Genomic DNA, 25,906 nt, shown 5'->3' on the forward strand with positions numbered 1-25,906 from the left:
TGGGTGGGGGGGGGGTGGGGGGGGGGGGGGTGAGTGTAGGTCTGTGTCAGTGTACATGCGTGTGTGTGTGTGTGTGTGTGTGTGTGTGTGTGTGTGTGTGTGTGTGTGTGTGTGTGTGTGTTCCGTGTTCAACCGAGAGAAAGTGTCCCTTCACCCGGTTAAGCAAAAGTCAACAATCTTCGATCAACGCGGATGGCCTTGAAGGAGGGACAAAGAGTTCTGACAACAATCCTGTTATCATGGAGATTTTTGTTGTTCCAGTCAGCTTCGACCTTGGCAGGCCTTCAGCTGGTGCCAGTGGGATAGCTGCATGAGTGAAGATGGTGAATGTTTGGGTTTAGTGCAAACAACTGCATCCAATTTTTCCAGTTGGTCTAATGTCCATCATTGGTCACCAATTCTCTCAATTCCTGTTGTTCTTCTCCAAGATCTTATCCATATTGCGTTCAAAACACAGTCTGAGTACTCACAGCCCTGCCAATCGTCTATCATGTCGGCCAGCCTTGTGGGATTTTGAACAGCTGTAGCCGCTTCTTGTACTTCGATAAGCCAGGTCCGAGCCAGCTCCAATCAGCCAGAACTCTGTTATCGTGGTTCCAAATTGGTAGATGTCGTTCAATGTCCTCCATCGAGGGTGTCGCCAGACACATGACGCAACCGACCATCGAGTATCCGGCAGCAAACGTCTCCGCAGGACAATCGGGCTCTCCCAAGCCCAAGGAGATGTCAATTCCGTCACGGGACCAGTTGATCAAATCCATAATTCTTTAGGTTTTAGAGAACAAGTCTGGGAGACTCTCTGAGGGTTAGAGAATAAGCGAAACTATACAAAAGACATGAGAAGCCAAGCAGGAAAGATAAGGGAGAGGGAGAAGGAGAAAAGTGCGACCGCCTCCGTCAAGAGCCAAGAGAGAAAAGAGAGCTCAGAGAGAGCTTTTGTGCTCAGAGCTGTTTGTTTGTTGGTCTAAGGCAGCCATTCCCTAAGTTAAGAGCGCTGTGGCCCACTTAAAAAAAACAGAATATGAAGATAAAAAGTCTTTTCTTCCTTCCTGATTTTGTTTTTTTAAATATATTGTTACATTTCAGATCCATCCCTATGCAACCATGTTTTTAATGTTTGATTTTTAATGGCGACAAAAACTAAAATTAAGCATTTGTGATAACTGGCAATGAGTGTTTCACATCATTGGGAAGGAATTCTGGCCCACTCTTCTTTGCAGAATTATTTTAATTCAGCCCTGCTGGGGTTTTCAAACATGAACAGTTGCTGGAAGTCATGCCAGAGCATCTCAAGCTGATTCAAGTCCAGATTCTAACTTCAGAGGTGAACCTGCTGGTGTGCTTTGACTCATTATCCTAACCCAACAGCACTTGAACATCCTGTCATTCTCCTTCAGATCTTTCTGGTAGAGACCAAAATTCATGGTTCCATCGATTATGACAAGTCACCCAGCTCCTGAAGCTGCAAAGCAGCCCCAGAACACCACACTACCACCACCACGTTTGACTTTGGCATAATATTCTTTTTGTGCAACACTGTATTAGTAACCAGATACCAGATGTAACACCAGTTGTAACGGGACACAAACCTTCAGTCCATAGAATATTTTCCCCCAAAATGTTGGGACTTATCGAGATGTTTTTTTGACAAATGTGAAATACACTTTTGTGCTCTTTTTGCTCAGCAGCGCTTTTCGCCTTGGAACTCTCACGTGAATGCATTTTTGCCCAGTCTCTTTCTTACTGTTGAATCACAAATGATGATTAACTGACCAAATGAGGCCCTATTTATTTCCCCTAAATAAATGAAATGATAATTTTGCATTTATTCAGGTTACATTTGTCTTATATTTATATATAAGATATACTTAGTTTTATAATCTGAAACATTTAAATATCATAAATAGATGAAAAAAACAAGAAATCAGGAAGGGGAAAAACTTTTGACAATATTGTAAATAAATGATGTACAAAGTCTGCTTATTGACAAAATCTCCTATCATCAAGAAGAATTGGCTGTGTGAAACCTCAATCACTACTTTTACAACACTTAGAAGAAACATTGTAGAAAAAAAGCCACAAAAATTTACAGTGGACTGCCGAACACTGGATAACAACGGTATTGATAAAAGGGCACAACTGCTCACTGGAAAACATGGTGGCATGTTTCAAGTATGCAAGAGACTAATCCAGGTTTAGCCTTACTCTGGCCTGGGTGTAGCTGCTGAATGATGATATTGGATAGAATGGAAGTTGGTGGATAGTTTGGTAAGCACACGTGCAGATACCAAAGTCCAGATCTCACTGTTCTGATGTCCTTTCTGTTTGTTTCTCTTCAGCTATCTTCTACTTTGTCTCCCTCAGTAATGTAGCTATTACTCCACAAAGGTCTGATGCACAATCTCCTCTCAGTAGCCAAGTTGTGTCTTCTATTTGAACTCTGGGAAACACTGATGTGAACTTCTGTCCAGGTGATGGAACCTCCCTTCCAGGTGCATTGTCAACATATCGTTTGATGTTTTTTTCTCTGTGTGACTGAACTCGTAGACACTTTTATTGTTGTGGAAATCTTCTGGACTTAAAGTACTGTGATTAGCTGAACTGTTCTTTCCAAAACATGCAGTAGTTGAATAGGTTCTTAATGTAACACAGCTAATGGTCTTCAGTAAGGATGCAAAAATCAGTTAACTATTGACAGGAAAATCTTTACATTATTTATATTTTGTCATTATCATGTCTAAATGGGGACGGTACATACACATACTCACACATACTCACCAGGCTCAGCAGAGAGCGGATCTCATAAATGGCCCCCAAGCAACCGAGGAAGCTTATGAGAATGGGGAAAGCTCCAACTCCTATCAAAATGTAGCATGCCAACTTCACATCTGTGGAGTTTTCTGAGGATCAGCAACAGAGATCTCAGGTTACAAACTGCAAGCTGTCAGAGCATGTGACTATGGCTACCATACTGTTAGGATATAAATTATACTTATGCTTTTTGTTTAAGTAGCAAAGCACATTGGTCACACATGCATGTTTGAGTTTTAACTTGTTTCTAAGGCGATTTCATCACAGTGGTAAGTTTACATTATTCAACTATAACTGAGCAACATGTTTAAATGTCAGACTGAATTTAAGAATGTTACAGCTGACCTACCAGATCCCGACTCATCCATGGATCGGAATTACACAGTAATTGTGTAAATGCACACACCCCTCTGTTTTTTTCCTGTATGCCATGGAATGCTAGATATTTACTAAAGTGATTTTTATGTCGTGTAAGATTCAGAAAATAATCTAAGAGACTTTCGATCTTTCTAAGTCCCATTAATTAAACAAAACAAAAAGAGTGAGACAAGAGTTAGTACTTTCCCAGTCATCCTAAATCTAGCTGTAGGGAGTTATACAAAATATACCTAACATTACAGTTAGACAATAAAGTAAAACAGACTGTGTGAAGTTGTTATCAGTGTTGCAATTGATCAACTGTCCCATTAACTGAAGCATTTTGACATTTCAACATTGTGCTGAGAGAACTGAGAGAACAAAAAACAAACTACATGATGGTGATTTGTGGTTCTTCACACCAAGTAGATGGCTGCACGTCTTCATTATGAACACATTTCTAAACGTTGACTATAATATTGGAAACACTGCAAATCCATCAGATAACTTAAAAAAATATTGATTCCCAGTCTGCTTTTGTATTGTGGTTCCCATGTGAGCTCTGAAACAAAATCTAAATACTTATTTGAGTTTGACCTCAATAATAACTGAGCCCACAGGGCAGATTTAATAATGCTCTGCACAATAACAAAACAGTAAATTGAATGCTGTTACTGTGCCATGTGCTTATCAGTATCATCTGCAGTGATGGGAATAAAGGCGTTACTAACGGCCTTACTTTTTTCAGTAACGAGTAATCTAACTAATCACTTTTCCTATCATTACAATGCTGTTACCGTTGCTAACAAGAAAATGCGGTGCGGTCGCGTTATTATTTTTCAACAAACAGACAGCTGAAGCTGTCTTCAGCTTACCGCAGTTTATATCAGTTGCACGGAAGTAGCTGTAAGTAATCTGGGCGCTACAGCTTTAAGCAGCTGCGCGCTCCTGCGGGCGGCAATCACTTTCTGGCACAACACCTGGAGCTAAGGGGGCAAAACAATCGCATGAGTGCTGCTGTTTGGCTGAGGTAAAACCAGAGTAATGATAAAAATAGATACGCGTGTTTTTTTCCTCAATAGTTTCGTCCCATTTACTGTCTAAGGACAGCGCTAGCAAGCACTCTCTGCTCATGACCAAAAAATAAAAAAACACAAACAAAAAACAGCCCGTTCGTGTTGGTGGAAAATGCACCATGTCGACCAATCAAAAAATTATATGGAAACATGAAATTTGGTTGTTCAGGAAGAGGGGGAAGTTTTAGGCGTGATGGCGAGAGAGAGAGAGAGCGAGCGCGAGTTTTGAGATGTGAGAGATTTGTGACGTTTAGCGTGTTTGGAGTGTGTAGTTCATGTGTTGTCTTGTGTAGTTAGTGTGTAGTGTTGTGGATAGTTTTGTGTTGTGTGTCAGAACAATGAGGCGACTGCTGTCTCCAGGTAGAAAAAGGAGTGATACACCTGCTGCTGTCAGACCTGCAGGTATCAGGCTGTGATGTTCTCCTTTATAGTGGACAGAAATTATTTTTTTGGAGAGGCACAAATAATTTGTGTGACATCTTATTGAAGAACAGCTGATTGTTCTGTAAATAGTTTGAAATGGTTATTTTGAAAAAGAGGTAAAAGGTAAATGGCTGCAAATAACTTTGTTGTTTGCAAAACTTGTGCATAGGATTTTAAAATTGACAATTTATATTTGCATTTAAAGTTATGAAATATGATTCATTAAACATGTTTGTGGTTGTTACAGTAAAAAATATAACTTTTTCTACTTGGATTTTATGTTTTTTGTCTGATTTTAGAACAATTGTGTTAATACAGTATGTCAAAATGAAAACATAACTGTAAATTCAGACACGTGAGGTTGTGCTGAAAAGAATGATACCAAACAAGGCAAAGTAAATAGTTTAATCGGTGAAATGTAGAGGTAAAATCAAAAGTAGTCAAAAATGGCCAATTATACCCTGGACCTCAGAGGGTTAAACATTTTTTTTAAAGTAACGCAATAGTTACTTTTCAAGTAATTAATTACTTTTAGAATCTTGTAACTCAGTTACTTTTTTGAAGAAGTAACTAGTAAATATAATTAATTACTTTTTCAAAGTAACTTGCCCAACACTGATCATCTGTAACACATGAAAGGGTCGAAATCTGATGGTAAATAATGTTTGATGTTATTCTTCTCACCTCACAGGTCAGCTGTTCTACAAAGAATTCAGGTTTATATGTCGGAGTAATTTGTAATAATGAAGCTCCCTACTGGATGAATACTGTGTAGTGCTCTACCTGAGTCTCAGTCCTCAGGACCAAACACAGTCCTCATCAATTTCTCACAATGAGATGATCCTAATAGAAAAATCATACTGATTCTTCTTCAGCCTGTTTTCAGAGAGACACAGGTCTGAAACCTGCACTTACACTGGATTATTTTTGTTGGGACAACACTCCCTCCCTAACTTCCTCATTGGCTGCACGCATTTTTGAGCTGCTAATCTGCTCAGTTCTTGGCTGGTAATTGTTGAAATGAACTGACTGCATCTTTGTTTATAAATTAGGGCACTGTTAGTAGATTTTACACTTCCATGGGCATTTGTCTCCAGCTTCAGTGACAAAACTGACACTGCAGCTCTTTGGTAAACCCTGACAGCAGCTTTTTGATACCAAAAGAGTTTTTTTGTGCTGGTCAAGACTAAATCTGGCCTTTATCAGGCATCCTGATGAATTGGGTGGGTCACTGGGAGGCTCCCATTAAGTAGGCGAGAGCACTTTCATTTTCTTCTACTTCTCTGACTTCTTTCTGTCAGTGTGTGCATACAAACAGAACGATCAGGCCAGAACATGGACTTAGCGTAGTCTGGTGAAGTCATTCGCTCTTTAGCTGTTACTTAAAAAGCCATCTCTAGACCCAGCAGTCTTAGCTAATTATAATCCAATCTCTAACCTTCCTCTCATATCAAAAAGTCTTGAAAGAGTAGTTATCAAACAGCTAACAGATCGTCTGCAGAGGAATGGCTTATTTGAAGAGTTTCAGTCAGGTTTCAGAGCTCATCACAGCACAGAAACAGCTTTAGTGAAGGTTAAAATTGATCTTCTTATGGCCTCTGACAGTGGACGCATCTCTGTGCCAACTGTATCTATAGATAGATACCCTACTGTATCTGTGAAGCCAGATAACACACACAAATGAGTTAAATTGCAGGAAAGACCTGGACCTCTAACTTTTTGCTTCATTAATTCAGATAAAAAAGAGGTCATTGTATTCGGCTCTGTATGTAGTATTGTAGGGCCCACCTGTACAAATAAAATTGAACTGAATTGAATTTAGCCCTCCAAGAGGCTCAGCTGTCATACTGTCGAATGTCATCTTCTTTTATTATATATATGTACAATATGTACAAGCTGTATGCCAAGAGACATCGAACGAGACATCGATTCACTGATCCACACCACCAGGATATACAGCAATGACATCAGAATGTCGTTCAGACTGGAGAAGTGTAGTCGGATGACAACAAAGAGAGGGAAGGTAGTGAGAACTGAGGGGATCGAACTACCAGAAGGCAACATTGCAGACATAGAGGACAGCTACAAGTACCTGGGCATCCCACAGGCAAATGGGAACCATGAAGAGGTCGCTAGGAAACCACCAAGTACCTGCAGAGGGTCAGGCAAGTCCTGAGGAGTCAGCTGAATGGTAAGAACAAGATCCGGGCTATCAACACCCGATGCCCTGCCCGTGATCAGGTACCCTGCTGGGATAATAAGCTGGCTAAAGGAGATAGAAGCTTCTGACATCAAGACAAGAAAGCTCATGACCATGACCATCAACCCAAGTCCAGCACCCTGAGGCTGTACGCTAAGCAGAAGGAAAGAGGCCGGGGACTGGTGAGTGTCAGCACCACAGTCCAGGATGAGACAAGAAACATCCACGAATACATCACGAAGATGGCCCCAACTGACAGCGTGCTCAGTGAATACCTCAGGCAGCAGAAACCCAAGAAAGAGGAGGAAGGCGAGGAACCATCATGGAAGGACAGGCCCCTGCACGGTATGTACCACCGGCAGATAGAGGAGGTGGCTGATATCCAGAAATCCTACCAGTGGCTGGACAAAGCTGGACTGAAAGACAGCACAGAGGCACTAATCATGGCAGCACAGGAACAAGCACTGAGCACAAGATCCATAGAGGCTGAGGTCTATCACACCAGGCAAGACCCCAGGTGCAGGCTGTGTAAAGATGCCCCAGAGACAATCCAGCACATAACAGCAGGGTGCAAGATGCTAGCAGGCAGGGCATACATGGAACGCCATAACCAAGTGGCCGGCATAGTGTACAGGAACATCTGTGCCGAGTATAACCTGGAAGTCCCGAGGTCAAAATGGGAGATGCCCCCAAGGGTGATGGAGAATGACCGAGCTAAGATCCTGTGGGACTTCCAGATACAGACGGACAAAATGGTGGTGGCTAACCAACCGGACATAGTGGTGGTAGACAAACAGAAGAAGACGGCCGTAGTGATCGATGTAGCGATTCCGAATGACAGCAATATCAGGAAGAAGGAACACGAGAAGCTGGAGAAATACCAAGGGCTCAGAGAAGGGCTCGAGAGGATGTGGAGGGTGAAGGTAACGGTGGTCGCCGTGGTAATCGGAGCACTAGGTGCGGTGACTCCCAAGCTAGGCGAGTGGCTCCAGCAGATCCCGGGAACAACATCGGAGATCTCTGTCCAGAAGAGCGCAGTCCTGGGAACAGCTAAGATACTGCGCAGGACCCTCAAGCTCCCAGGCCTCTGGTAGAGGACCCGAGCTTGAAGGATAAACCGCCCGCAGGGACGAGATGGGTGTTTTTATTTATATATATATATATATATATATATATATATATATATAATAAAAGAAGATGACATCCGACAGTAAAGGTGGGGATACTGGAGCGAAACATTAACACAGATACAAAAATGCATCTGCACATAAGTGAGCCATGTAGACATTTCATACGGTTTGCGTTGTATGACCACATTCCTGAGCTCAACTCTCTGGACTTGTGCTATCAGGCCATCTGTCTATCCTTTCAGCTTTGTCCAGCCAGTGATGTATCGTGGGTTGCGAGTGTGGAGTGATGAGTAAGGGAGTGAGCGCACTAGGCTGATGTGATGCATACTGATGCTGGACAGAGCTGAAAGAGCCCTGTGTCTGATGAGGACACCTGCTGAGCAGCCATGGCTGACAAACATCCTCAGTGATGTTCACTGTTCTATTCTTTCTCTATTACACTTGGTCACTGTCTCTATATGTCTTCATTGAACCCTCTTCAGTCATGTCTGTACCTTTTTCCCCCTCATGGACACAACTCATCTTTCTCTTTCTCTTAATCTCTTTTTACCATCTTGATATATTATTACTGCAGGTTAACCTTGTAAGTTTTAAAGATCTTTCTGATGTTAGATTTACAATCTGCTATGTCATAACAAACAATGGCTCTTCAGTTACTCAACAACTACAAACAGATGCGTTTTCAAACTGAAACTTTTGGTATATGACTTTGGTTAAAGATTCAGTATAGTCATGAAAATGTTTCTGCTTGAGTCAGACTTCAAACATCTGACATTTAATCCAGTTTTCCTCTTTGACATTTTAGTATTCATTCTTGGGCTTTAATTTTATATCCCTCAAGAATTTTGATGTCCCACCAAGTGTTCTTTTGTTCTATAGCAAGATTATTGAGAATCCTTAGAGACCATGTCCCTCTGATCTGTACTGCACCGATACAGACACACAGTCCTCTGTCAAGGTTAAGGACAGATCAAAGTTTTAAGTTTTGATACCAGTGTTAAATCTGTATTTCTATTTGGAAAATATTAACTATTATTGTTAATAATAACTGTTATCTGTAAGGTAGTATCATGCCCAACTTGAACACCTGCAGAAGCAAATATCTGTGAAGAAATGCAAAAAAAACTTCCTAATAAGTACTAAAATAATCATAACCGTTGTTTGTTTTTTTGTGATTTTTCCTGACTGACTGAATTCATTAGAGGGTCCATTGTCCCTCTTGGGGGGATACTCCCACAGGGTTTAAATCTGGGACTCTCCACCATTTGACCCTAGAACTGAAGAAGCTTCTCGGATGAGTGGTGAAACGTCTTCAAGCAACTTAAAGAAGTCCAGACGCTTTTCTTTCCAAGCTCCTTAGTCGAAAACAGCACTTCACAAAAACTTCATGAGAAACTTTAAAAGCAATGTCACTGACTGTTATGTCTTTATTTAATGATCTCATTTAATCATGGCTCAAGGTGCTTTATATCTTAAGGTAAAGACCCTACAGTAATTCAAAGAAAACAGAGAAAACTCCAACAATCGCACGAACCCCTATGAGCAAGCATTTTGGCAACAGTGGGAAGGAAAAACTTCCTTTTAACAGGAAGAAACCTCCAGCAGAACCAGACTCAGGAATGTATGGCCATCTGCCGCGACCAGTTGGGGCTAGGAAAAGGAAGATGGGACAAAGACACACTGTGGAACACAGCCAGCGATTAATAATAACTAATAATTAAATGAAGAGAGGTGTGTAAACACGTAGTAAGGGAAAAGGGTCACAAAGAAGAAACACACAATGCATCATGGGAATCCCCAAGCAGCCTAGATGCACTGCAGTGCAACTAAGGGAGAATTCAGGATCACTTAATCCTGCCCTAGCTATAGAGTACAATAACTTCAGTTTTATCTGAATTTAGAAGCAGGTCATCCAAGTCTTTATGCTTCTGTCAGTCTGCCCCCGGGCAGCTGTTGCTACAACTGTAGCTTGCCTCCACCAGTGTGTGAATGTGAGAGTGAATAAATAGTGGAATTGTAAAGCGCTTTGGGTGCCTAGAAAAGCGCTATATAAATAAAATCCATTATTTAAGATATTCAGTTTAACTAATTGGTGTGTGTTTTCTGGCTTCATGGACAGATAGAGCTGGGTGTCATCTGCATAGCAGTAAAAATATATACTATGTCTTCTGATGATACCGCCTAAGGGAAGCATGTATAATGTAAACAGAATTGGTCCTAGCACTGAACCCTGTGGAACTCCATAATTAACTTCACTGTGTGAAGAGGACTCTCCATTTACATGAACAAATTGGAGTCTATTAGATAGATATGATACAAACCACTGCAGCGCAGTACCTGTAATACCTACAGCGTGCTCCAATTCCTCTAATAGGATATTATGGTCAACAGTATCGAACGCTGCACTGAGGTCTAGCAGGACAAGCACAGAGATGAGTCCACTGTCAGAGGCCATAAGAAGATCATTTGTAACCTTCACTAAAGCTGTTTCTGTGCTGTGATGAGCTCTGAAACCTGACTGAAACTCTTCAAATAAGCCATTCCTCTGCAGATGATCTGTTAGCTGTTTGATAACTACTCTTTCAAGAATTTTTGATATGAGAGGAAGGTTGGAGATTGGCCTATAATTAGCTAAGACTGCTGGGTCCAGAGATGGCTTTTAAAGTAACGGTTTAATTACTGCCAGCTTGAAGGCAAAGAGCAAAACATACAAAAAATTAAGGAAAGTAGCTGGATATATTTGTTTAACTCAACATACATACACCTCAAGACATAATTTCCTGGTATCACCAATAACTGCTGGCTTTCAGACTTTTTTTAAGATCAATTACTGATAATCTTGTTGCTAATGGAATAACTACATAAAAATGTACAGGTAGTCCATACTACTACTTTGAGAAAGTTTAGGAAACAGACAGTTTGTAGCACATACTTTATGTTGATTAAATTATTATATATTATATTTGACAAACCCCCAAAAATCACAATCTAAAGCCAAAATCTATAACTCATCAGTATCATAGGCTGCAACATAGTTTCTCTGCACCGGTTTAATGTCTATGATGTATAGTCACAGAAGTATCGATACATTGGATGTAAAAAACATAGATTCATTACTAAAATAATTACTGTAAAAGTGATTTCATGGTAAGCTGTCTCTAAAAAATAGATTCTGGTTTTGTTTTACAGATTTTAATCTTATTTTAAATAGGATCTTATGATTGTTTAAAAAAAACAAAAATCAATTATCCAGAATTTGCTGGAAAGTGTTCAAAAAATGAAATCCTTTGACAAAATATGAATGGTATGCTTATGTCTGATCATATATTGATACAGTTTTGAGTTTCATAGTTTGTGTTTTAACAGTTCAAATAAATAAACCATAAAATCTGAGGTTCCCAATGGTTGCATTTCTTCTTTTTTCTTCCTGTCACACAAACAAACAGTGACACTTGGAGACACTTGGAGCTAGAACATGGCCACATTTAGGCTCTTAATCATAGCTTCTTGGTTTTTTTTTGGCATAAATGCAATCCACAAGGGGTTTAGTGGGAAGGATCCACTGGAGAAAATACAATATAGCATTTCTGTTTTAGTAGGACTCACACCAAACACTGGTCAAGACAGCAGGTTGTATTTTTATACTCCTATTCAATAAGATCACAACCCACAGAAAAGTGACTTAAGTAAAGTTAAAACCAGAGGAGGAAAAAGTACAGACTTTCTTTACTTAGATATAACTATAGATACCTGTGTTTAAAAAAATACTCCAGTAAAAGTACTGAGGCATCTTTTTTACTCAAGTAAAAGTGAAAAAGTATAGGCTCTGAAAAGTACTCAAAGTAGGAAAGTAAAAAGTAGCTCCTTGAAGGACATTTCTACTTACCATTCTGTACAAAGGAAACTGATCCCTGTGCTATATTAATATAATAAAATAATATTAGTACATACTAATTCCAATATTTAAATATAAATTCTAATTCAATTGAATGCACTCAGGCTGAATCTGTTATGTAGGGATTCAGCAGGTGGGGAACGCTTAGATCTGTGTAGTGTCTCCACATAGGGAAAAGAATCACAACTCAAAATGTCTTGGCCGATTCCCATTTTCTAAACTGACTGCATACTGTATATTGTGTTGTTACTAGACTGTTGGTACAAATGTGGATTCAGCAAATCAACAATAAATTAACCACAGTACGACAAGCTAACATCTTTATCTCATACAAACTACCAACTATTTTCAGCAACACACTCAGCGTCAAACTGCACACAACAGTTGGTATGTTTGTTTATGTTAACCTGATAAAAATGTTGAATTTCAAATTACCTGACACTTAAAAAATGTAACTCCCTTCATGTTTCCTCCATGTAACGCTAGCTAGATTTGAAGTACCGCAACCACAACATACGGACACCTGCACTCCTTTCAGGCCACTTGTTCTAGATAAGCAGTCCCCAACCTTTTTCGGGCCATGGACCGGTTTAACGTCAGACACTATTTTCACGGATGGGCCTTTAAGGTGTTGCGGATAAATACAACAAAATAAAACGATATGAACAAGACAAAAACTGTTGTATTTTGTAAATATAATAATAGACACGAGTTCACTGTGTAATTGTGTAACTTTATTAGCAGCGTCCTCCTGAAATGCACCAACAATATAAAGAGTTAGATCCTCCTATCTGCCCCTTAATGCTCTCTGGTCGCTATGGTAACGTGTAAATACTTCTTTCAAAATAAGACACACAACTACAACACGGGAAAAGACCCAGGGAAACCAAGTTAACAATAAAAACCCTGAAAACCATAAATTTAAATAAACACTCAAGTACAGATACCTAAAAATTCATTCAAGTACAGTAACAAAGTATTTGTACCTCGTTACTTCCCACCACTGGTTAAAACACACAGAGAAGTACAGATGACCTCAAACCTGATCAAGCACTTACTCAGGGCAATGATGAAAGTCTGATTGTCCAGGAGAATCCAAAATCCAAAGCCAACGATGACGGCCCCAAACAGCTGGAGGATACATATGAGAACTGCATGAGAACTATCAGAATGAAAGGATGTCACAATACCACAAATTTGATAGTTACAAACACCACTTCATTTCCATGATTTTCATGTATTTAAAAAAAAACTTTGATCAAAATTGGTGCTAAAAACTAATTAATAAAAAGCATGAAATTATGTGTTTTCAGAAGTATCTAAAGGTAAGCTGTAGGTGAAATATCTGTCAGTACAAATAGGAACACAGTGGAAACTAAACCGTAGGGATTATGTCAAAAGCTGCAAATGCAGAGGGTGAAATGCAGGTACAATGAAAACTCACTTCTATTAAGGGTTTTAATGCAACACTGCAAATTGTCCTGAGTTGATTAGTTTCTTTACATTTTACTTTTATTTTGACAAAAAGCTGCTGTATTGAATATTCCTAAATATTAGCCAACAAGCCAACAACATGTTTGTCTGTTTGTCTATGTTTGTTTGGAATTACATTTATATTTACATTTACATCCCACTTTCTCCAATTTTTATTGAAAATTATGCAGTTTAACATCACATTGCACTCTGAAAAGAAAGCATAGTACAAATAAGCAACTGGAGTTAAAAAAGGAAATCATGTAATCGACTTATAGCCCAAAATGTATTCTAAACCTCTGACTCATCAAAGTAGCCACCTTTGGCATTCTTTCCACAATAGAAATCCAATATTCTTCAGAAAGTTCTTCCCATATATGTTGCATAACTTCCCATAAATGTGGACCTTTCACTCTTCTGTCCAGTTCATCCCAAACCAGCTCGATGGGGTTTCAGTCTGGAGACTGTGGTGGACACTCCATGTTTTCAAGCTTACCATCTTTTTCTTTTTTCCTGAGGTAGTTCTGACATAGCTTGAACATCATGTTGTGGGTCATTATCTTTGATGATTGAGGATGAATCCCTGACCAACTAGGTGCATACCAGAGGGTATTGCATGGTGCTGCAGAATGCTGTGGTAGCCATTTTGGTTCAGGGTGCCTCTCACTCTCACCGACCCTGAATCCAGCAAAACAGCCCCAGACCATCACACTTCCTCCTCCATGTTTGACAGTTGATGTAACTGTGGAACCATCCTTTCACATACTCGATGGTGTACAAAGATCCTACGTGATGAACTGAAGATTTCAAATTTTAAATCATCAGTCCCTTCTTCTAGTCTTCAGTAGTCCAATGGTGGTGTTTCATGGCCCAGGCAAGCCTCTTTGTCAATGGCTTTCTTGCTGCAACTCGTCCTGTCAAACCTGCAGCTCAAAGTCTTCTCTTCATAGTTGAAACAGAGACTTGCTTACGCCTATCACACAAGCTGTTAACTCTCAGAAACTTGTCCTCTGTTTCATTTGTGGCTTTGGGTCTGCCGGACCTCTTCCTGTCAGAGTTTGTTTCTGAGTGCCTTTTGATGGTGAAGGAAACTGTACTCACTGACACCTTGACTTTCTTTGCTATGATGGTCTGTGTTACGTGCGTGTGTTGGTGGTTTATTTGTTCTCTTAATGTATGTATGCAAATTCACCTGTGCAGGGGCTCGGCTGTGATTGGTGGACCTAAGGAGTGGCCTGCTGTAACTGGTTCCTGCTGTGAACCTGAACTATAAAAGGGCGACTGAAGAGCTGCGGTGCGGGGGGTGTGGCAGACTTCCCGTGCACTTGTCCGAGGTCCAGACGGAGCAGCCGTAGATCACAGAAATTTCGTAAGAGTGAAAACACCGCTGAACAAACCTTTGTGGAGTTTGCCCGTGAGAAACATCGCTTGTTTGAACGCTGGATGCAAGCCAGCACAGTGAAGGATATGGAGGGATTGAAGGAGTTGGTTCTTTTAGAAGAATTTAAAAAAATGTCTCCCGGATCAGTTGGTTGTTTATTTAAATGAGCAGAAGGTGACGTCCCTGGCAAAAGCAGCAGTTTTAGCGGATGAATTTACCCTCACACATAAAGTCATTTTTTCAACTGGGGCGGCACGAGAAGTGAGGGGAGGGCAGGAAAAGAGACAAAGGTCCCCTAAACAGATCCAAAGGGTGAGACAGGAGGAAACTGAAAGGCGGGAATGTTTTTATTGCCGTGAGTCTGGTCACCTGATCGCCAGTTGTCCTGCGCTGCGGAAGAAAGAGCAGCGCAGAGGGTCTAAGGGACCCGTGGGGCTCATTAAAGTAGTTTCCCCACCTGTCTGTCCTGATCAGATGCAGGGGTGTGACCCAGAAATGGAGGTAGAGTCACGTTTTAAACCATTCCTTTCCCAAGGCTTCGTTTCGGTGGCAGGAGAAGAGAAGGACAGGGTTCCTATCACCATTCTCCGGGACACCGGGTCACATCAATCTTTTATGTTAGATGATGTGTTGCCACTGTCGGATAAAACCGCCTGCCACACGGATGTGTTAGTGTGGGGAATTGAAATGAGTGTTCTTCGGGCGCCACTCCACAGAGTATATTTACACTCACCTATCATAACTGGATCTGTGAAGGTCGCCATAAGACGTCAGTTGCCGTTTAAAGGTGTGTCTTTTATTTTGGGCAATGATTTGGCCGGGGGGAAAGTGTTTCCACCGCCTGAAGTGATGGATACCCCTGTTGCTGCCTCAGATGTTACTGATCCAGAAGCGACAGTTTTTCCCGTTTGTGCTGTTACGCGGGCGCAAGCGCGCAAATTTGCTGATGTCGTTAGTATCGCAGATACATTTGTGGCTGGGGGGCAAAAACCTTCTGTAGGGGAGAAAGACAGTGTGGGGGATAACTGTAGTGTGCTAAATTTAATGCCGGAATTGAGCGGCGATGTGAATAAAGACGCTTTGGTAAGCGCTCAGGAAAGTGATAAGTCTTTGAGTCCCTGTTTTGCAGCCGTTGCCAGGGCTGGGGAGAGCATTCTTCCACCGTTTTTTCCTGCAGGATGGCGTGTTAATGAGGCGGTGGTCTGCTGATCAGGGTGGAACATCAAGTGTTACACAGGTGGTGGTACCGTCCCAGCATCGTGACCAGGTGTTAAGCTTAGCACATGATGGCTGGGCACCTCGGAATAAATAAAACTTATTACCGAGTGTTGCGCAATTTCTTTTGGCCTGGCTTAAAAAAACATGTAGCTGCTTACTGTCGATCTTGTGCCATCTGCCAGTTGGTGGGCAAACCCAATAAACCCATTCCACCTGCGCCGTTGTCTCCTATCCCAGTAATGAGTGAACCTTTTGAAAAGGTAATACTAGACTGTGTGGGACCGTTGCTGAGAACAAAAGCCAGTAATCAGTATATTCTTACTGTGATGTGCTCAGCAACGAGATTTCCGGAAGCCATTCCGCTGCGTACGATGAAGGCCAAAGCAGTAATTAAAGCTTTGATCGGATTCTTTTCTGTGTTTGGGTTGCCGAAAATCATTCAAACGGACCAAGGCACCAACTTCATGTCCAGAGTCTTTGCACAGGTTGTTAAAAACTACATGCCAAGCATGTTACATCCAGTCCATATCACCCCGAAAGTCAAGGTGCTTTGGAAAGGTTCCACCAAACTCTCAAAGTTATGTTACGCAAGTTCTGTTTGGAGTCAGGTAAAGAGTGGGATGAGGGGTTGCCCCTATTGTTGTTTGCCATTAGAGAGGCGAAACAGGAGTCGCTGGGGTTTAGCCCCGCGGAGTTGGTTTTCGGACATGTGGTCCGAGGCCCTCTCCGACTTTTGAGGGAAAAATGGTTGTCGGAGACCCCGGAGGAGCCGTGTAGTGTACTTGACTACGTGAGTCAGCTTCGAGACAGGCTTCGCCTAGCGTGGAAAATAGCCGGGGGAAAACCTGAAGCAAGTGCAAACTAAAATGAAGGCTCGTTTTGACAAAAAAGCTGTGGATAGAAGTTTTCAACCAGGGGAGAAGGTGTTGATGTTATTGCCCGTAGTGGAGTCCAGTTTACTAACGCAGTTTGCGGGTCCTTACAGTGTTGAATGTAAACTCGACAATAACCATTATGTGATTCGCACTCCAGATCGGCGGCAAAAAACCAGGGTTTGTCATGTGAACACGTTGAAACTGTTCTATCCCTGTAAACAAAATACAACAGCACCCACGGTGTGCGCTGTTGCCGTCCTCCCCACGTACAAACTGTTGGATGACGGATTATCTGGGAAGGATGATGCATTAGGTAGTGGGCTGAAAAATTCAGTAATTTTAAATGATCTTGAATCATTTGTTGCCGATTTACCGGAAACTGCTCAAACTGACATCATTACTCTGATAAGAAATAACTTGTCACTTTTCTCTGATCACCCGCGCCAAACGACTGTCTTATGTCATGACATTGATGTAGAGGGGCAGGTTCCTTTAACTGCAAGAGTGTCTGAGATCTCTGCATTCGGTACCCCCGATCACTTCCTTCAGTATACCGTGATGCCCTTTGGCTTGCGTAATGCGCCAGCGACATTTCAGCGTCTGATGGCTAAGGTTTTGGCCGGGGTCCCTAACTGTGATGCCTACTTAGATGATGTGGTCATTTATTCTGCTTCCTGGAGCAGTCATCTCCAAACCCTCTTAACTGTCTTTAAGCGTTTCGAGGAAGCATCGCTCACTGTTAATCTGACCAAATGTGAGTTTAGAAAAGCCACCATCACCTACCTCGGGAAGCAGGTGGGTCACGAGCGAGTGTGCCCCGTAACCGTGAAGGTGGAGGCTATTATTGAGTTTCCGATTCTGCAAACAAGGCGCTTCTTGGGAATGTGTGGTTATTACCGCGGTTTCTGTAAAAACTTTGCCTCCGTAGTCGCTCCCCTGACTGACCTAGTCAGCCCAACCAAACCCTTCACATGGAATGTGGCGTGCCAAACTGCTTTTGAGTCAGTGAAAACTTTATTGTGCAGTGCCCCAGTTTTAGCAGCACCTAACTTTGAATCTCCTTTTAAGTTGGAGGTGGATGCCAGCCCACTGCAGCGGATGCGGTTCTGCTGCAGGCAGATGAGCACGGAGTGGACCGTCCGATCTGCTATTTCTCGAAGAAATTCAATAAACACCAAGCGAACTATAGCACCATCGAAAAGGAGGCGCTTGTATTACACTAGCCTTACAACACTTCGAGATCTACGTTGGGTCTAGCTCCGTGCCAGTTCAAGTTTTCACAGACCATAATCCGCTTGTGTTTCTTTTGCGAATGCAAAACTCCAACCAGCGACTCATGCGCTGGTCCCTCCTTTTACAAGATTTCAACTTACAAATTAGCCATAAAAAGGGCCTCGATAATGTCCTTGCTGATGCCCTATCTAGAGCAGTTTAAGCAGGTAGGAATTAAACATGCAGGGGTTGTTTAATTCTTACGGTGAGCTGCCGATTATTTTGGGAAGCCTTCTTTTCTCCTGTGTTTTTAGACCAGGGAGGTCAGACTGTGTCATTTCTTTGTTTTCTTTTTCTTGAACAGGTTAGAGGGGAACCGAAGCCTAGGTTGAGTTTTGTTTGTTGTGTTGGCCTTAGCTCACCCCCGAAAATATACACTCCCACTACCGTGAGTGCCACTGTTGTGAAAAAGTCCGACGCTGTGGCTGTGTCTGTTTGGGCGTGGGAAGTCGCGGGACACCCCGCTCTTGTTACGGTCATTTCGAGCCGGGTCGTAACAGTCTGTCTCCATTGATAATTGCCCTTTTCTCACCATTTTTGCAGCAACGCACTACTTTCTGCAGTACAATACTGTTCAGCTGATTTTTACAGTGCGTTCCAACACTGCTAATATGCACACAGAGGGGGTTGTAAGTAATCCAAAACAGTTGGAACAGCTGTAGGTATTAGTAGCACCAGCTCTCAAGGCTTGATCAACCTCCATTGCTGCAGAACAGCTTTAAATTGTTAACCCATTTTGAAAAAAAAAAAGCCTTTTTGTATAATTCTAACATGTAGATTACTTTTCAGTTTTGGGTAACCTTACCTTTTTTTAAAAAAGGTCTGGCAGTTCACCACTTACCTTTGTATCATTTCGAATAAATGGACAAATTGGGGTGTTGTAAAACTTCTGACCAGTAGTGTATGCCAAAAGTTCAGTGCGCGAAAACCACCCCCAAACTATTGCAAGCACAATTAAATTCCTTACATGTTAATTTAATAACATGCATGCATAGAAGTCACAGCCACTTGCACAAAAAAGCCATCATGCATATGAGAGTGTCTGCGTTGCACTCGCTGCTACAGTTTCACGCAGACAGGTTGCTTAATGTGCTCAAAGCTGAATCCTGCTTGCATAAACTAACTTAACTTTTCACTGTTTGGAGGGCAGAGCCCAAAGGAAGATTGGTCACTTTGGTGGACTGTTGATGTTAGTGCCTTAAACTGACTTACACTGTCAGAGCAAATAAGCACTACTTTAAACCATATTTATATATCCATCCTTTTTCTTCTGCTTATCCAATTTAAGGGGGTGGAAAGTCTATTTCAGCCGCCACAGAGCAAAACGCAGAGTACACCCTGGACAGAAATGCCTTAAATGCCTGGGCCCTTGGTATCCCAACATAACATTGCATTGTAACAAGATAATCTGTTACTCACCACCTGTCAGTGGTTTAATCTTTTGTCATTTTAGTTATATTTACATGTTCGAAATAAACTATATTCTATTCTATTCTGTTCTATTTAGCACCATTTGACACAATCTAAGATCTATAAAATTCTTCTAAAAAGTAGATCTTAGGCCAAAGCATGATATTCTACAATACAAGTTTTCCCATGCTTACTTATGTGTTATCAAATGTACTTTGTTATTGTCGGGTTTTTATCTTACCATATTAAGCGCCTTGAGGCGACTCTTGTTGTGATTTGGCGCAATATTAAATCAAACTGAAGTGAACTGAATGGAATGGAGTAATAAACTCAATCACAAACATACAGCTGCTCTAACACCATCCTAAAGGTGCATTTTTCTGCAACAGAGCACTTTTATGAGTCATTAGAAAATTTAAAATACTTACAAAGAAGATGAGGTTGAAGAAGAACAAGAAGTACTTGCTCGCTGTCATGCAGCCTTTCCCCATGGTCATTTATCTGTGAACATGAGACAAATGAAGAGTCATAATAGAAATTTACATTAACAGACCCAGAAGCGGAGATTATTACAGGATGCAGTTTAATTGTAACAGCTTTAGATCAGAGATAATCTTGATGTAAAGAAGTGGCGACAGATGCTGTAAGAATTAGAGACCGCTGTGGATCATGATGATCAGATCAGGACCAGGGGCTCAAATCTAAAAGATTACACCAGCAAAACCAGTATGACCTCAATCTGTGAGCATGGGGAGACTGCACTGGCAGTCTTTATAAAATTGAAGGAAGGATGAATGGAAAAATGTACCAAGACATTCTTGATAACAATCGGCTGCCATCCACCAGGATTATGAAGACCAAATGAGGGAGTATGCTTCAGCAAGACAATGATCCCAAAAACACAGCCAAGGAAACTCTTAGTTGGCTTCAGAGAAAGAAATTAAAGCTGCTGGAACGGCCCAGCCAATCACCTTCATGGATGTTTGTAAGGCTATCATGGCCCAGTGGGCGGGGGGGGGGACGACATATGTAGGCGGAGGACCAACCATCATGCCGGCTGCAGGATGCGGCGGAGAGGTGGCTGCAGCGTGGCCCTTCACCAGGAGACAAAATGCTTGTATTACTCTCTTCTTCTAGCTCAAATTTACCCGCCAAGTTACTCAGCCAACTCGCAAAAGTGTGCAGTGGCCGACAAAACTGCTGTACAGCAGAAATATAAAAGGTACAAAAAGAATAATAACTACAATAATTAAACAGCAATAAAATAACAGTGTCAGTTACCCACTGAGTCAAAGGCCAGTGAATAAAAATGAGTTTTTAATCTGGATTTATAAACCAGCACTGATGCAGATTGCCTAATGTGAAGAGGAAGATCATTCCAAAGCTTTGGGGCAACAGTAGAGTCTCCTCTAAGTTTCAGCCGTGATCTACTGACTGAGAGCAACAGCTGCTCAGCTGACCAGAGTGAATGAGGGGGGACATAGGGCTTCAGCAGGTCAGACAAATATACAGGTGCCAGACCATTTAAGGATTTTATAACCAGTGAAAGGATTTTAAAATAGATTCTAAATTCAATTGGAAGCCAATGTAAGGAGGCCAAAACCGGAGTAATATGCTCAAATTTTCTTTTTACCAGTTAAAAGCCGTGCCGCAGCATTCTGCACCAGTTGCAGGTGTGACAGAGTGGATGCACTCAGATGGAGAAAACAGCAGCCATCGCATCCTGCCCGCGTCCCAAGACCATAAAAGTTTCTTGGGGCTGGCTGGGTACTACTGTTGGTTTGTGCCTGGGTTTGCAGAGTTATCCAGTCCCTTGACTGAGCTCACCCAAAATGGGGAGCCAGATCTGGTCCAGTGGATGGAGCAGTGCCAGAGGCTGGGGGCCATTTTGTCCCAGCAGGTAAGGGGGTCGACCGGCCCATTGTGTACATCAGCCGGAAGCTGTCAGAGAGAGTAAGGCCACATATATCACGGTGGAGGAGTGTCTGACCACGTGGTGGCCAGTCCACTCCCTTCATTATTACCTCTTGGGACGCTCATTTGCCTCACTGCAATGACTCCACTGCATGAAGGATGCCAACGCCTGGATCACCTGCTAAAATCTGGCCCTATAGCCCTTTAAGGTCAAGGTGGTCAATAGATTTAGGGGTGCAAATCGTCATGGCCGATTTTTCTCTCTATTTGCAACTGTAACTGACTGGATTGCCGTACCAAACACTGCAAATTACTTCTGTGTGGTGGCTCATATCTGTGGGGGAAAAAAACAAACCAACCCAAATGGACCATCAATCAGCCCTCACTCCACAGAGTAGTGGCATTTACTGTCCAACAAATCGATGGAAATCTGGGTAAGATATGGAAAACCTGCTCAATGCTTCCCCTGGCAGTGGAGCCCTGTGGGCGACCCACTTTCCTGTTACTGTAAATGGGTTACACCAGTGTTTGTTCCAGTTTGGAAAGGGTGGCACCTGCAGGGATGGCAGTGGGAAGACAATATCCAGTGAGAAAGATTTTGGTGAATTCCTGTAGCAAAGTCAGATTGAAGTGACTGTTTTAAGGACAAATTGTTAGTGGGGTTGGGCGATCTAAAAGTGAAAGTCAAAAGCATAGACATTTTTTATGAGCCACTCAAGTAACCCTGGCATTCATTTTGATAGTGTCATTAAATTCCATGACATGACCAACAATACAGTGGTCAAATAAGTATTAAACATGTTTCCAATTTTCAAAATAAATATATTTGGAAAGGCGCTGCTGAGATGAAACTCTCACCAGTTGCTGGTAACAACCCATCCAATCCACACATGCAAAGAAATCAAACCATAGATGTCCATAAATTATGTGTCATTATGAGAAATGACACAAGGAACAATATTGAACACTGTTACTGAAATTTATTTATTACTTTGTACAGAAGCCTTTGTTGGTGACGACAGCCTCAAGACTCCCGTACGGAGAAAGTAGTTGCATGCATTGCTCAGGTGTGATTTTGGCCATTCTTCCACACAAACAAGCTTCACATCCTGAAGGCACTTTCTGTGAACTGTGAGTTTTAGTTCTTTCCATAGATTTTCAATTGGACTCATGTCAGGTGATTGGCTGGGCCATTCTAGCAGCTTTATTTTCTTTCTCTGAAACCAGTTGACAGTTTCTTTGGCTGTGTGCTTTGAATCATTGCATTGCTGAAACATCCACCCTTATTTCATCTTCATCATCCTGGTAGATGGCAGTCAATTTTTATCAAGAATGTCTGGGTACATTTTTCTATTCATCCTTCCTTCGATTTTTAGAGGACTGCCAGTGCCATATGCCGATAAACAGCCCCACAGCATGTTTCCACCTTCAAACTTCACTGTTGGTATGGTGTTTTGGGGGTGATACGCAGTGGCGTTTGACCTCCAAACAGGATCTGTATTATGGCATCCAAAGAGTTCAGTTTTGGTCTGATCTGATCAGACTCTCCCCAGTATTTCACAGACAGTCTAAATGTTGTTCATCAAACTTTAAATGCACTTGAACATGCAATTTCTTCAGCAATGGAGTCTTAATTATACAAAGAGCTGAAAAAAAGGCTGAAACACAATCAGCCTTTGGTTTTATTCTGTAATGTAATAAATAATTAAAACTAAGACACCACAAGCAGACTTAACTCTCCTCCTGCCTCTCCTTTTCTACCCCCTCCTCCTTTTTCCCAGCCTCTGCTAGTACCAGGCACAACCCTACATAGCTCAGCAGCTCTCAGTGACGCAACACACTGTGAGATAAGGGCACAAGGGTATACTATGAAAGAAGCTCAACACAGCCAGGCTTTCTTTGCATTAATTGACTTGGCAAGCCCAGACAGTAAGTATCACAGTGGTGGTTATCAGCTATATCTGTTAAACTAGGCTTTTTGGTCCAGGCTCTGTGCACACTCACATATAAATGAGCATTTCACACGTCATATGCCTCTTCTTCCACACAAAATTATCCCTAGTGAGTCAGGCAGGAGGAGGAAGCAGGATAAACAAGCTGGTGTAAAGTTGCTCCTGAGAAAACACCCAGCTTCCCCTGCCGGTTATCATGGCTAACGTTCTGAGGAGCAAACTGAGTGCGCTCCAGGGAAACATTTGATTCTAAAAGGATTTTAGAGAGTGTGGCATTTTAGCCTTTATAGAGACATTGCTTAGTGGAGCCAAACAGGATTTCAGACCTTTTTCTGGAGGGATTCAGATTACCCTTTTGTCTAGATCGAAAGGCCGAGGTGACCTAGAAAACTCAAGGAAGCGACGTATGTCTTTATTTTGCTGAATGAAACTGTAACTCTGCGACTGTCATGGAACTAATCTGCACAGCAGATGATGAACTTTTATCAGTTTGTCCATTTTACCTGCCCCGAGAGTTCCCACAGCTTTTTATAACAGCAGTGATGTAGTGAAAAATGGCAATCACTTTCACCAGAGGCACCTAACTTCATTCTAGATGATTTTAATCATGTCTCGCTTAAAGAGACACTATTTAACTTCTATCAGTATTAAATTTTATTTTATTTATACAGCGCCAAATCGTAACAACAGTCGCTTCAAGCCACTTTACATTGTAAGGTAGACCCTATAATAATACAGACAGAGAAAAACCCAACAATCATATGACCCCCTATGAGCAAGCACTTTGGCGACAGTGGGAAGGAAAAACTCCCTTTTAACACTTTTAACCTCCGGCAGAACCAGGCTCAGGGAGGGGCGGGGCCATTTGCCGCGACCGGTTGGGGTGAGAGAAAGAAAGCAGGATAAAGACATGCTGAGGAAGAGAGACGGAGATTAATAACAAGTATGATTCAGTGCAGAGAGGTCTATTAACACATAGTGAGTGAGAAAGGGGACTGAAGAAATGCTCAATGCATCATGGGAATCCCCCAGCAGTCTACACCTATTGCAGCATAACTAAGGGAGAATTCAGGGTGACCTGGTCCAGCCCTAACTATATGCTTTAGCAAAAAGGAAAGTTTAAATCCTAATCTTAAAACTATAGATAGTGTCTGTCTCCTAAATCCAAACTGGAAGCTGGTTCCACAGAAGAGGGGCCTGAAAGCTGAAGGCTCTGCCTCCCATTCTACTTTTAAATACTCTAGCAACAACAAGTAAGCCTGCAGTGCGAGAGCGAAGTGCTCTAATGGGGTGATATGGTACTACAAGGTCATTGTTGCACAAATGTATGTAAGGAAGTATGTCTCCTGTCCTACTAAACAGTCCTACTAGACAAAACGTTGGATCACTGTACAAGTCAGTCCCGCTACCTCCACTTGGTACTGCAGACCACAACCGTGCCCACTTATAAAGCAGTCTTAAAAAGACAGAAAGCACAGATAAAGGAGATAAAGAACTGGACAGAACAATTTGTGCTCTGCTTGAAAGAGTGTTATGACTGCACACACTGGGATAAGAGATTTGCTGGAATGATTTGGACACACTTACTGATGTTATATGTTCTTATACTGCACTTTGAAGAGACATGATTATTCCTTCCAGGGAACTTAAAACTTATCCTAACAATAATAATACTAACAATAATAAATCTGTAAAGTCAAGCATACAGAAAAGAGTCAGTAAGAACAGTAAGGACTTCCTCCCGATGTCTAATGTCAGTGTGCTGCTGCCTACCCTGTGGAGGTCTGTGCTTCCCTCCATGGATATGCCTCCCCAGACCAAGACTGACCCACCACCATGTTGAACAACATTAAAAGCACCATAAATACTCCACATCTTACCCAGACGCTTTCATGTTTGTCATATGTGCTCATAGTAAACAGGCTCTAATCTGTAAAAAGCATAGGATGCCAGTGGTGGACCTGCCACTTCTGGTATTCTATGGCAAATGCCACAAACATCAAGACAAGAAGGCTCCTTACCATACATGGAGGGTTTATCTCCAAATCCAGAACACTAAGCGGAAGGAGGCCGAGGATTAGTGAGTGTCAGAACCACTATCCAACAACATGAGCACATCAGACAGATGGCCACAACTGATTATGTGATTAATGAATATCTCAAGCAGCAGAAACACGAGAAAGAAGAAAGCAAGAAGATGAACCATCAAGGAAGGCCCAAACCCTGCTCGGCATGTTTTTCCAACTGATAGAACAAGTGGCTGATATTCAAAAATCCTACCAATGGATAGACAAAGTTGGACTAAAAGACACCCCAGAGACACTAATCATGGCAGCACAAGAACAAGCTCTGAGCACCAGACTGATAGAGGCTGGGGTCTACCCAAGGGCGTAGATTTGGTTTTGGCATTGGTGGGGACGGATGATTCAACCACCGAACCCTGCCCTGTTTCTTTTTTTTTCCTTTTTGTCTTTGCTTCTTGATAAAAAAAAGGAGAAATATACTTCCCTGCATATGCT

General features: G+C 41.9%; 1 protein-coding gene across 1 annotated transcript in view; it reads right to left on the bottom strand.

The window, feature by feature from the left end:
- Positions 1-25,906, bottom strand: part of LOC134625085 (CD82 antigen-like) — a 46,655-nt gene that overhangs the window by 11,171 nt on the left and 9,578 nt on the right. Inside the window, exons 2-4 of the mRNA XM_063470418.1 lie at positions 19,950-20,022; positions 12,951-13,023; positions 2,779-2,900 (exon numbers count right to left, since the gene is read on the bottom strand). Coding sequence (XP_063326488.1) covers positions 2,779-2,900; positions 12,951-13,023; positions 19,950-20,018 — 264 coding nt within the window. The 5' untranslated portion in view covers positions 20,019-20,022. The remainder of the gene's footprint in view (positions 1-2,778; positions 2,901-12,950; positions 13,024-19,949; positions 20,023-25,906) is intronic.

Source organism: Pelmatolapia mariae, linkage group LG1, assembly GCF_036321145.2.
Source record: "Pelmatolapia mariae isolate MD_Pm_ZW linkage group LG1, Pm_UMD_F_2, whole genome shotgun sequence".
NCBI classification, from domain to species: Eukaryota; Metazoa; Chordata; class Actinopteri; order Cichliformes; family Cichlidae; genus Pelmatolapia; species Pelmatolapia mariae.